This window comes from Girardinichthys multiradiatus, chromosome 12 (assembly GCF_021462225.1).
Source record: "Girardinichthys multiradiatus isolate DD_20200921_A chromosome 12, DD_fGirMul_XY1, whole genome shotgun sequence".
In the NCBI taxonomy this organism is placed as follows: domain Eukaryota; kingdom Metazoa; phylum Chordata; class Actinopteri; order Cyprinodontiformes; family Goodeidae; genus Girardinichthys; species Girardinichthys multiradiatus.
Genome location: NC_061805.1, coordinates 12,388,867 through 12,402,049, shown reverse-complemented (window position 1 = coordinate 12,402,049; position 13,183 = coordinate 12,388,867). Strand labels below are relative to the sequence as shown.

At 39.1% G+C, this 13,183-nt stretch overlaps 1 protein-coding gene across 1 annotated transcript in view; it reads left to right on the top strand.

The window, feature by feature from the left end:
* The window catches only part of adam28 (ADAM metallopeptidase domain 28), a 28,683-nt gene that overhangs the window by 3,605 nt on the left and 11,895 nt on the right, over positions 1-13,183 (top strand). The window contains exons 2-11 of the mRNA XM_047380510.1: positions 1,748-1,836; positions 1,952-2,028; positions 2,266-2,344; positions 2,588-2,664; positions 5,836-6,019; positions 6,171-6,233; positions 9,082-9,153; positions 9,392-9,561; positions 11,311-11,392; positions 12,016-12,149. Coding sequence (XP_047236466.1) covers positions 1,748-1,836; positions 1,952-2,028; positions 2,266-2,344; positions 2,588-2,664; positions 5,836-6,019; positions 6,171-6,233; positions 9,082-9,153; positions 9,392-9,561; positions 11,311-11,392; positions 12,016-12,149 — 1,027 coding nt within the window. The remainder of the gene's footprint in view (positions 1-1,747; positions 1,837-1,951; positions 2,029-2,265; positions 2,345-2,587; positions 2,665-5,835; positions 6,020-6,170; positions 6,234-9,081; positions 9,154-9,391; positions 9,562-11,310; positions 11,393-12,015; positions 12,150-13,183) is intronic.

The following is a 13,183-nucleotide window of genomic DNA, read 5'->3' as shown; positions in this document are numbered from 1 at the left end:
CACAGGAACATAAAGCTGCTTGGAGATGGTCTTATAACCTTTACCTTTAACATGCTTGTCTATAATTTTCTTTCTAATCTCCTGAGACAACTCTTTCCTTCACTTCCTCTGGTCCATGTTGAGTGTGGAACACACCATGTCATCAAACAGCACAGTAGCCCTATATCAGAATTAGAATCAGAATCAGCTTTATTGCCAAGTTCGTACATACAAACAAGGAATTTGACTCCGGTACACTTTGCTCTCTGGTTTTTGTTTTTTGCATTAAAGAATATATATATATATATATACAATATACAAATATACACATATATAAATAAAAAGGTGCATTTGCAACATCTGTATGTATATAGGCCCACTGACTGATTACAAGAATGTAGACACCTGTGATGCTAATTAATGGACACACCTAGATTTAACATGTCCCTTTGGTGACATTATTTTCAGGGGTACCATCATTTTTGTCCAGGCCTGTTTCATGAGTTTATTTTTTAAAATAATTCTGTTGAAGCATGTCTGAAAAGCAATGTCTGACTTTCATTTGTTCATTTTCATAGACTTTTTATTCATTATTACCTTTGTCAGATTCAAGTTATTTCTGTGACCATTGTGGTTTTTTTTTTTTCATTAACCGAGGGGTACCAACAATTTTGTCCATGTGTGTAGGTATGTAGGCAGGCAGGCTGGTAGGTGGATGTCAAAGTTTCTTTCCTTGCATTTGGAACCTTTTTGACGCTCTGTCCAGGTCCTGTTTGTGATCCTAACAGTACAAAGTGCAGTGTGTGCTTAAAAAATAAGGAAAATGAAGAAGTAGAAGTGAAAAGAAGAAGTGATCAAAATCTGTCTAGAGCAAATAAATTAAATGCATAATTTACATCTTTAAAGAAAGGGGGGGGGGGACCCTGCCAGAGGGTCAGAGGAATGCAGCATACTTCAGTTTATCATCAACTGTAAACATGACAGTTTTTGCTCTGAATTAGTACAAGCCTGTGAGAATATTTACAACATAATACTTTCAGAAAGCTAGGACAGTGATTGATGGTGATATTACTTCTGCAAAGCCAGAGAGGGAAGAAGCTGTGGGGAGATTGGGTCAGCAAATGGTTGGACTGCAACTGTGGAAAACAATTATTCATTGCATTTTCACACTAATTTCTGTTTATGAATACATGGGTTTCCTTTAGTATAACCATTTACAAAGAAGGCAATGTACCTACCCTGATTTAGTTGAGCCCAAGGCCTTTTCCAGTGCTGGACTTGCTATAATGGATGGAAATATTGCAGAACTTAAACACATCACACTCCCCATATGGCACTCCTGTTTGGTATGGTATGGTGGTTTATTTTCATAGTGGCAGAGGATCAAGATCCCAGGTGCACCAAGGGGGTGGGGGAGTGGGGGAGTAATATAATATAATAATATAATTATGGAATCCATGCAGACAGTGATGTCCACAACATGAGACTAGAGCTGCAGGTAAATTACTGCAGTGCTCTTGACGGTGTGGCTGCAAATTATGTGACATTCCATCACCATTACATGTTCGTGTCCTGTATGACGGCTGAAGTTGCATAGTGTGCGCCAGGCTTAAAGTTCAGGCACTGCACACTGTAGATGTTCTTTTACAAAGCTCTGACTTCTTGATTTTGATGACTTGAGAAGAACCTAATCCATGGTTGGCAGGCATTCAGGTACTGTATATAGTGCAAAGAAAAACCTCTCTAATCTTCTGTTGGGTGTTCCCAGAAAGCCACAATCCAACCTTCGAGGTGGGGACGGACTATGAGGTGGTTCGACCTGTCAGACTTCATGCAGTAAGGAAAAGAAGCTCAGAGGTAGATCTTTCTTCTTCGAATACATTTAGACTGATTCTCTTGCATACCTATACAAGTTCTAAATGTGAAGGTGGATATGAGAATGACTGAAAGCACAATTCCCCCCCTCCCACAGCAACACCGACCAGAGACAATTAAATATGCAATGACTGTTGGAGGAAAACACATTCATCTGCAACTTGAGAAAAATAAGTATGTTCTTACTTCCCTGAAAGTATGCATCTTTCCTCTCTAAAGTACCAAAATATTACTGTTTGTGGTAAAAAATTCTAAACTAGATAAGGCATACGTCAATCTGTGTTGGTGCTCCAAAATGGTTTTATGATGCATTACATCTCTTCAGAATCAAAGGTTGAAATGAAATAGAAATTGATTTCAGTTCCTCAAACTGAATACAGATATATGATCATAAAATATTTCCATTACCAGTGAGTTACTAACCCAAGACTACACAGAAACCTACTACGAAGAAGATGGAACTCGAGTCACCATAAGCCCAAATGACGTGGTAAGTGTTTTAAGCAAGTTTCAACTCCATGTAGATAAAATGTGACTAACCACAGATTACAAGAAGCTGAGATTTCTGTGCTGGGTATTTTTATATAGGGTTTAAAGAAATAAATTGCCATTTAAGGCCAAGTATCCTATTATGTTTTGTATTTTAGATATCTAAGTATATAGAAAAATGAAACAGATAAAAAGGCCACTGTTGATTTACTTTTACCCGTTAACAATATTCTGTTTTGGTCAGGATCACTGCTACTACCATGGAAAGATTGTGAATGACAGTGAGTCATCTGTTAGCATCAGTACGTGTCATGGACTAAGGTGAGCCCCTCACATTTACTCATCATATCATGTGTGTAAAATGCTGATTTGGTGTAGATAAAGTAAATCTCTTCACCGTCAGTTGTACAGCTAAGCCATTTCACTGGAATGAGTGACTGACATGCTAACTCTCATAGCTGTTGCCAAAGTTTATATCAAAGCAGCAAAATCTGAAAGAGTGATGGTGCACAGCTACAATCTACCACAACCTTCCATGGTTTTGGAAATATTTCCCAAAAGCCACCTTTTCTTTACTAAAGAGAAAATAATTATCGGCATTACAGCAAACTAGTTACATTTTATATAAATAAAACTGAATTGAATTAAACCTTTCAACTACAGACCAGCTTTTTGTATGTTTCCACTGTAATTGTGATATTTTATGTTTGGTGATGAGCTCCAAGTCCTTTAGATTGAAAGGCCACCTTCCCATCACCCTAATCTTCAGCTCCATTAACAGATGTATTGCAGGACTCTGGCTGGGCCACTCCATAATGTTATTCCTTTCATTCAGAAGAAACAAGTTGGTAACATGAAAAGATAACTTTAAACCTAAATCTGCTGGGGCTATGGATAATTTGGAGCTTAACTGTATAAATCACAAATCAAAATTTCTCCAAACCTGTTAGGTATTGTTTAGTCAACTCAGAGGCAAGAACGATACAGTCAATTTACTTGCAAGGGTAGCTCTGCAGTACAGACTACAAAGTGTTGGCACCCCTGTCTCTTTATGTGTGTTTGTGTGTGTGTGTGTGTCTGTGTGTGGGGTCAAAAAGGTTAGGGTTCATGTGTCTTGATTTTAAACAGAGCGAGGGAGTGATGACTCGGTACCAGTCCCTAGATGTTGCTGATAAAAGCATAACTCATTCCTCTCCCCATCTCCCTTTCTCATGTAAGGAGGGAAAGGCACTTATAGCAGACATGAGTGATAAACAGCACAAAAGTTTTCAAACCCCTAACAGAAGCATTAAAAAGTGAAGACATAAGAATATCGTCTGAGACGATATGTTTAAAGTATTCAAACATGTTAATAATAAAGTCAAATGATATTTCCAGACATGTAGAGCTTCAAGGACCACATAACTAAAGTTAGGGACATCAAGTGAAGCAAAACCTTACCAATTTTAACTTAAGATTAGATTTTCAACCCTGTCTTTAAGCTATCTTTAAGCTATCTTTACATGCTATGTACACAAACAAGTTCATGGAATGGAAAAGTAATGCTATATCTCAGCCACAAAATTCTGTTTAATTTTGTGCCGAAGTATTCATTGTTACATGGTATACAGGTCCTTCTCAAAATATTAGCATATTGTGATAAAGTTAATTATTTTCCATAATGTCATGATGAAAATTTAACATTCATATATTTTAGATTCATTGCACACTAACTGAAATATTTCAGGTCTTTTATTGTCTTAATACGGATGATTTTGGCATACAGCTCATGAAAACCCAAAATTCCTATCTCACAAAATTAGCATATTTCATCCGACCAATAAAAGAAAAGTGTTTTTAATACAAAAAACGTCAACCTTCAAATAATCATGTAGAGTTATGCACTCAATACTTGGTCGGGAATCCTTTGGCAGAAATGACTGCTTCAATGCGGCGTGGCATGGAGGCAATCAGCCTGTGGCACTGCTGAGGTCTTATGGAGGCCCAGGATGCTTCGATAGCGGCCTTTAGCTCATCCAGAGTCTTGGGTCTTGAGTCTCTCAACGTTCTCTTCACAATATCCCACAGATTCTCTATGGGGTTCAGGTCAGGAGAGTTGGCAGGCCAATTGAGCACAGTGATACCATGGTCAGTAAACCATTTACCAGTGGTTTTGGCACTGTGAGCAGGTGCCAGGTCGTGCTGAAAAATGAAATCTTCATCTCCATAAAGCTTTTCATCAGATGGAAGCATGAAGTGCTCCAAAATCCCCTGATAGCTAGCTGCATTGACCCTGCCCTTGATAAAACACAGTGGACCAACACCAGCAGCTGACACGGCACCCCAGACCATCACTGACTGTGGGTACTTGACACTGGACTTCTGGCATTTTGGCATTTCCTTCTCCCCAGTCTTCCTCCAGACTCTGGCACCTTGATTTCCGAATGACATGCAGAATTTGCTTTAATCTGAAAAAAGTACTTTGGACCACTGAGCAACAGTCCAGTGCTGCTTCTCTGTAGCCCAGGTCAGGCGCTTCTGCCGCTGTTTCTGGTTCAAAAGTGGCTGGACCTGGGGAATGCGGCACCTGTAGCCCATTTCCTGCACACGCCTGTGCACGGTGGCTCTGGATGTTTCTACTCCAGACTCAGTCCACTGCTTCCGCAGGTCCCCCAAGGTCTGGAATCGGCCCTTCTCCACACTTTTTTCCTTCCCACAGACTTCCCACTGAGGTGTCTTGATACAGCACTCTGGGAACAGCCTATTCGTTCAGAAATTTCTTTCTGTATCTTACCCTCTTGCTTGAGGGTGTCAATAGTGGCCTTCTGGACAGCAGTCAGGTCGGCAGTCTTACCCATGATTGGGGTTTTGAGTGATGAACCAGGCTGGGAGTTTTAAAGGCCTCAGGAATCTTTTGCAGGTGTTTAGAGTTAACTCGTTGATTCAGATGATTAGGTTCATAGCTCGTTTAGAGACCCTTTTAATGATATGCTAATTTCGTGAGATAGGAATTTTGGGTTTTCATGAGCTGTATGCCAAAATCATCCGTATTAAGACAATAAAAGATCTGAAATATTTCAGTTAGTGTGCAATGAATCTAAAATATATGAATGTTAAATTTTCATCATGACATTATGGAAAATAATGAACTTTATCACAATATGCTAATATTTTGAGAAAGACCTGTACCTCGTACTGTAAATAAAAACAGAAATCAGGATGTTTGCCTTGTACCTGCTCTCAAAAGAGGAAGAGCATTTAGGCGCGGTGCTGATGGTGTAGGGGTTAAGCACGTGACCATATGCAGAGGCTACAGTCCTCGAAGCAGCTGTCCCGGGTTTGAGTCCCGGACTTGGCGACATTTGCCGAATGTCTCCCCCTCTCTATCCCTTTTTCCTGTCTGCCTACTGTCAAAATAAATAAATAAGTAAAGGCCACTAGTGCTGAAAAAATATCTAAAAAAATAAAAAAGAGGGAGAGTGCTCTGATCAATGCAATATCTCACTGGTTTAGGGGTTACTTCAGGACAGCTGCCCAGAGGTACCTAATAGAGCCTCTCTCTCCTGACGATAACGGCGACCATGCTGTGACAACTGTTAACGACAAGACCTTCACGCCTGCAGTGTGTGGCGTTACCAACACCTCCTGGAGCAATGACACAGAACCTCCAACAGGCCGGAGCCGGTCCAGATCTGGGGTTGGTACATTTTAACTCAACATCTTCATCTCCTAGTCTGAGGTTAAATGTGACTTAGGATGATGGGGACACAGAACAAATACTTCAAAAAAAATACTATATTGACACAATGCTCTGTGAAGAAACTAACATGTGTTTGACCTTGTTCCAGGGTATTTCTATTCTCCAGCAGCAGAAATATATTGAGCTTGTTCTTGTAGCTGATAATCGAGCGGTAAGAAATTGAACAATTACATTTCATTGTCAGCACTAGTGGCATTACACATTTTGCAGTTAATTTCTAATGGTCCACAATTATACAGTACCTTAAAAAAACCTTGACTACAGTCTACAAAGAGCTTAGTACTGTTTTTTATATTCACCCATTCACTCAGATTTACTCATACATATAGTCATATAAAAAAGGCTTGGGCATCCCTGATAATTTTGATTATTTTTACTTTTAAGCCTTTGGGTATTTGGCTGAACTAGTTCAGTTTGATATATGAAACAACTGATGGACACAGTAATATTTCAGTAGTGAAATGAGGTTCATTGGATCAACAAAAAATGTGCAATATGAATGAAAACTAAATTTGACAGGTGCATACATTTGGGCACCCCAACAGAAAAATCACATCAATATTTAGTAGATCCTCCTTTTGCAAAAATAACAGCCTCTAGACGCTTCCTATAGCTTCTAATGAGTGCCTGGATCCTAGATAAAGGTTTTCTGACCATTCCTCCATACGTTACATCTCCAGTTCAGTTAGGTTCGATGGTCGCCGAACATGGACAGCCCCCTGATGTTCCATGATAATCAGGTCTGGGGACTGGGATGGCCATTGGAGAACATTGTACTTGTTGCTTTGCATGAATGCCTGAGTAGATTTTAAGCAGTGTTTTGGGTCGCTGTCTTGTTGAATATCCATCCCCAGCGTAACTTCAATTTTGTGACTCATTCTTGAACATCATTCTCAAGAATCTGCTGATATTGAGTGGAATCCATGCGACCCTCAACTTTAACAAGATTGCCAGTATCCTTCCCCTAAATCATAATGTTGAACAATCTTTGTTTTCAGGTTATTTGGGAGTTGTTTGGAGGCCCCCATGTTGCGACTCTTCAGAGGAGATGCAAATAGGAGAATAACTTGCAATTGGCCACCTTTTCTCATGATTGGAAACACCTGTCTATGAAGTTCAAAGTTTAATGAACTTACCAAACCTATTTTGTGTTCCAATAAATCAGTGCTAAGTAGTTAAAGGTATTCAAATCAATAAAATGAAAAATGTTCCCAAATGTATGCACCTGAGAAATTTTGTTTTCATGCATATTGCACATTTTCTTTTAATCCAATAAACCTCATTTCACTACTGAAATATTACTGTGGCCATCAGTTATTTGATATATCAAACTAAAGTAGCTAATCCAAACACACAAAAATTTAAAAATAAAAATGACTGAAATTATTAAGAGCGCTCAAACCGTTTCATATGACTGTAATACTTTGCATACCACTCTCTCCAATCTACATATACATATATAACATTCTGGGATAACTTTTTTTCGGATCAGTTACAGAAAATGCATTGCATATAAATGCATTTCTGCATCATATAGTATACCCAACTACTAATAATTTGTCACCTCCTCTTTTTGTTTAGATACCAGTTTAAATTGTCTCAATTCTCTTTGTACATCCATCCATTGAGCAAAACTGATTTTCTTTTCAAGTTGTTCTGATGGATTACACATGGGAATTGGCAATTGGCTTAAATAGCTGACTTCTTGAATTTCCAGTGAAAATATTATCATAGTTATTTTGTGGCAGATTTCTAATTTCTTTGTTACAATTCTTTGCTTTGCTACATGTTTTCTGGGCTGTTTTTGACTTCATTATACAGGTCCTTCTCAAAATATTAGCATATTGTGATAAAGTTCATTATTTTCCATAATGTCATGATGAAAATTTAACATTCATATATTTTAGATTCATTGCACACTAACTGAAATATTTCAGGTCTTTTATTGTCTTAATACGGATGATTTTGGCATACAGCTCATGAAAACCCAAAATTCCTATCTCACAAAATTAGCATATCGTTAAAAGGGTCTCTAAACGAGCTATGAACCTAATCATCTGAATCAACGAGTTAACTCTTAACACCTGCAAAAGATTCCAGAGGCCTTTAAAACTCTCTGGAATCGGCCCTTCTCCACACTTTTTTCCTTCCCACAGACTTCCCACTGAGGTGCCTTGATACAGCACTCTGGGAACAGCCTATTCGTTCAGAAATTTCTTTCTGTGTCTTACCCTCTTGCTTGAGGGTGTCAATAGTGGCCTTCTGGACAGCAGTCAGGTCGGCAGTCTTACCCATGATTGGGGTTTTGAGTGATGAACCAGGCTGGGAGTTTTAAAGGCCTCAGGAATCTTTTGCAGGTGTTTAGAGTTAACTCGTTGATTCAGATGATTAGGTTCATAGCTCGTTTAGAGACCCTTTTAATGATATGCTAATTTTGTGAGATAGGAATTTTGGGTTTTCATGAGCTGTATGCCAAAATCATCCGTATTAAGACAATAAAAGACCTGAAATATTTCAGTTAGTGTGCAATGAATCTAAAATATATGAATGTTAAATTTTCATCATGACATTATGGAAAAAATGAACTTTATCACAATATGCTAATATTTTGAGAAAGACCTGTACCTCGTACTGTAAATAAAAACAGAAATCAGGATGTTTGCCTTGTACCTGCTCTCAAAAGAGGAAGAGCATTTAGGCGTGGTGCTGATGGTGTAGGGGTTAAGCACGTGACCATATGCAGAGGCTACAATAATGAACTTTATCACAATATGCTAATATTTTGAGAAGGACCTATAGATACCTTACCATTCTTTCCACTGTTTTAAATAGTATTAGACTTGTGCATGTATTTGTTTAGGATTACAGCCTTGAATCGACCCCAAGGTCTTTGTTTGGTGGTCTAAACTAGAGCTGTGCCACATATTGTGTCTACTTATGAATCACCTTTTACGAAACCTGATGGAACTTTGATCTTATGCAACCAAATGTTGTTTCAGTACATAAAGATGAACAGAGATCTGACCAAGATGAGACAGAGGATATTTGAAATCGTCAACTTTGTCAACATGGTGAGTCAGTGCCATTGCCTTTCCGGGGGAAATTACACAACAAATAATTTTATGGTTTGCAGTCAGCTTATATCACTGTCATGGTATCCAGGCTTCTGCCTTTAATTATTTTGCTGCACTCAGCTTTTTTTCATTACTTTATTGTTATGCTGTGCCACCTCTGCAAGGCTGTGTTTTGTTGAATAAGGAAATGGAATTGCTCACATCTTTTTTGTTTCTTTCTGGTGATCTCCTGCAGGCATACAAACCCCTAAATACCTTCATCGCTCTGGTGGGACTGGAAATCTGGTCTACAAATGACTTGATCTCTGTTACCAACCCTGCTGGAGCCAACCTGAATGCCTTCATGACATGGAGAAACTCCGAGTTGGTGAAAAGGACAAAACATGACAACGCACACCTCATCAGGTCCGACTAAACTATAAGTACAAATTGTTCTGTCTCTAGTCAACTTGAATTAAGTAACATCCCTTTTCTAACTGTACGTGGATTTTGCAACAGAGAAGTCATTGCATGAAGACAGATGTATCGCAATAAATTCATTTATTTCAGTAACTCGAACAGTGAAACTCATATATTTTATACATTTGGTAGAGAAACGGTGATAGATTTTAAGCTTTTACCTCTGTTCATTTTTATGGTCAAACGTCTATGGCCATGTTGAAGCCTACAGAATCATAGGGAAGACTGCCGACTTGACACATGTCTAGAAGACAGTCACTGACACCCTCCAAGGAGAGTAAGCCACAAAAGGTCATTGCCAAAGAAGCTGGTTGTTCACAGAATATGGTTCCCTTGCATATTGATAGAAATAAATTGGAAGGAAAAACTCTGCTATAAAATCTTGCAAAAGCAACCCTTACAAGTGTCTGGGGGAGATTCACAAGGTATGGGCTTTAGCTACAGTTGTTGCTTTAAAATCCATATAAAACACAGATTTATCCAGAACATGGGCTACAACTGTCTCATTCCTTTGGGGTGCCACGTCATCTGCTGGAGTTGGTCCACTGTGTTTTCCGACATCCACAGTCAACCCAGCCATCTACCAGGACAATGTAGAGCACTTCATGCTTCCTTCTGCTGACAGGTTTTATCGAGATGCTGATTTAATTTTCCAGCAGGACTTCACAGCGGCCCACACTGCCAAAGGTACCAAAAGCTGGTCCAATGACCATAGTGTTACTGTACTTGACTGGCCAGCAAACTGGTCTGACCTGAGCAGGAGACTCTATAAAGTACTGTCAAGATGAAAATGAGAGACCCCGGCCCCAACAATGGAGACGAAATGAGGGCTGCTTTTAAAGCAACCTAGGAATCCATTACACCTCATCAGACCCACAGGCTGATTGCCTTCATGCCACGCTGCTTTGATGCAATTCATGCAAAAGGAGCCCCAACAAAGTATTGCGTACATATACTGTGAAGTACATGAAATTTCTGTATTGAAATCATTGTGATAATGGTCTTTTGTGAGATTCAAATTGTCTAAAAAACTGCTTTTGGGTTTTCATTAGCTATAAGTTTCAATCATCAAAAGTGACAGAAATTACAGATTAAGTTTTAAGTTACTAAAAGAAATCCATCCGTCTGAACCTGATTGTCCTTGCAGGGTAGTGGGGGACTGAGCCTATTTCCAGCTGTCATTTCGCAAAGGCAGGGTCAGAATTCGTCTGAAATATATGAACTTTTTAATTACAGTATCTGCTATTTTATTTAGATGCACCTGTTGTTTGACTCTCATAAAACCACTTTCTCTAAACATCTGAATAGATTTACAATTTCCAAATAAGTCAGAAAGTGCATTTAACATTTTCCCGTGAGAATCAAGCATGAAAGAATTCAAAAGATAATTCCAAGAAAAATCCATCCATCACAGAGCAGTTCTTTCAGTACAGTTTTGGGGAAAAGGTGTAGATAAATCATGCAGTAATATGTACATCAGAAGCTGTACTGCTGACAGCCTAACACTGTGTGTGTCATTTCATAACCAAATCATGTAATACGGATAAGTTTGTCTTTATCCAAAAGAGTACTTAAAGTAAAACCCACAGAATTACAATATTCATATTTCCTGTAAATCTGTAGATGCTTATATTTATTTAAATCAAAAAGATGGAATACAACCATACTAGAAGAAAGCCTCATCTTGTCTTTCAGTGGGATAGACTTTGAAGGAGCAACAGTGGGTCTGGCTTTCATCGGGACTCTCTGCACTGACAACTCAGTCGGGGTAGTACAGGTAAGCTGGTGCTAACAGCGCTTCTTATTAGGAACCATACTGCTGAAGAAGTAATTATATTTCTGCTGTCTTCGGAAGTATATGAAATCATAATCACCTACTGCTGAAAATTAGTATGTGAGCATTAACATTCAGATAAGCCCAAAATTATTCGTACACAAAAAACTGTGCAGGGAACTAAAGATTAGGTTGATGGCAAGCAGACCTTCCACCCTCAAAGACTTAAAGCTCATGACCAAAGATAAATTCTGGGTTCTGGAGACAGCTGTAGCAAGTACAGCTTTGCAAAGACACTGCAGATTTTAAGCCTTGTTATTTTAAACATGTAAAAAGGTTGGGTTACGCATGGTATATGCAAAAGGCCCTCCCCCGAAGGCAAAGCAGGCAAAGCAAGCAAATTACAAGCGTAGGGACTGACAGCTTCAGCTGAATGTTAAATCAATCCATCCATCCATCCTCCATACCTGCTTACCTGTTAAGGTCACAGGGGACTTTATGTCTTTCTCCAGAGGTCATTGGGCAAGAGGCAGGGTACACCCTGGACAGGTCGCCATTACATTACAGTGGATGTTAAGTACTGATTATATATCATATGACATATGCTTCATTTCATCATACTTTAGGATCACAATAACCAAGCTATTGCAGTAGGAGCCACTCTGGCCCATGAGATGGGCCACAACCTGGGCATGGGCCATGACGACTCCAGTGCCTGTGCTTGTTCTGGGGACAGCTGCATCATGGCTGCAGCCCTCAGGTAAGGAAAGGTGTTCAAATGTCTCAGGCAAAAGGCGTGTTTGTTAAAGTAAGTCAGACACTGAGTTTGTCAAAGATTATCTAGTTTACCTGCAGTTCTCTCATTCTGTCTGTCTGTGTGTGTGTGTGTGTGTGTGTGTGTGTGTGTGTCTGTCTGTGTGTGTGTGTGTGTGTGTGTGTGTGTGTGTGTGTGTGTGTGTGTGTGTGTGTGTGTGTGTGAGAGTGTGTGTGTTGGGGCGGAAGAGTAAGCAGAAAAATAAGGCTTTCAACAAGTAAACATAATCTGGGATAAATGGTTTGAGAGCTACAGCTTTAACAGGCTTAGAGATGTGACAATTTACTGTAAAACCAATCACATACTGCACAGTCATTTTTAATTAATTCAGACCAGCTTTGACAAGTCCATATTACATTTTTCATGCTTGTCTCAATCTAAGGTGGTTTAAATGACCCCAATGACTTTTTTGTGTTTGAACAAATAGAAAAGAGATGTTTGAAAGTCTCACATCATGTTTTTAATATCCAGTGTTCAATATAGAATTATCCAGTTCAGGAAAACTAACCTAAATAGCATTCAATTTCAGTGCCATTAAGAAGCTCAGAAGGTAGATGCCAACGTTCACATAATTAGCAGCCAATGGTTAGTTGTGTTAATCTCACCATGCTTGCAAATAGTTTGTCTTTTATGGCAGTTTATTTTTATCCAACTGCCAAAATGCTGCCACATAAATTATTTAAAAGTGGTGGAGGTTTGTTCGGTGTTCCCCAAAGAGCAGCCTTTCTTAGTCCACTCGGTCGGCACAACAAAGCAACTCAATAACTGCTTAATTTCTCACTTGAAATACGAGTCTGAAAAGCGAAAACACTCATCCTTATATCTTGGGCTCACAGTAATTCACCAGACAAAGTTACGTGCCAAGAGTGGCTGAATAAAGGTAAAAGCAGATTGGACACGCATTGCTGAGACAGAACAGAAGACTGGACTTCAGCCATGGGAAGCTTATTAGAAGTGTCAGTGCTTCTGAAAAAGAGATT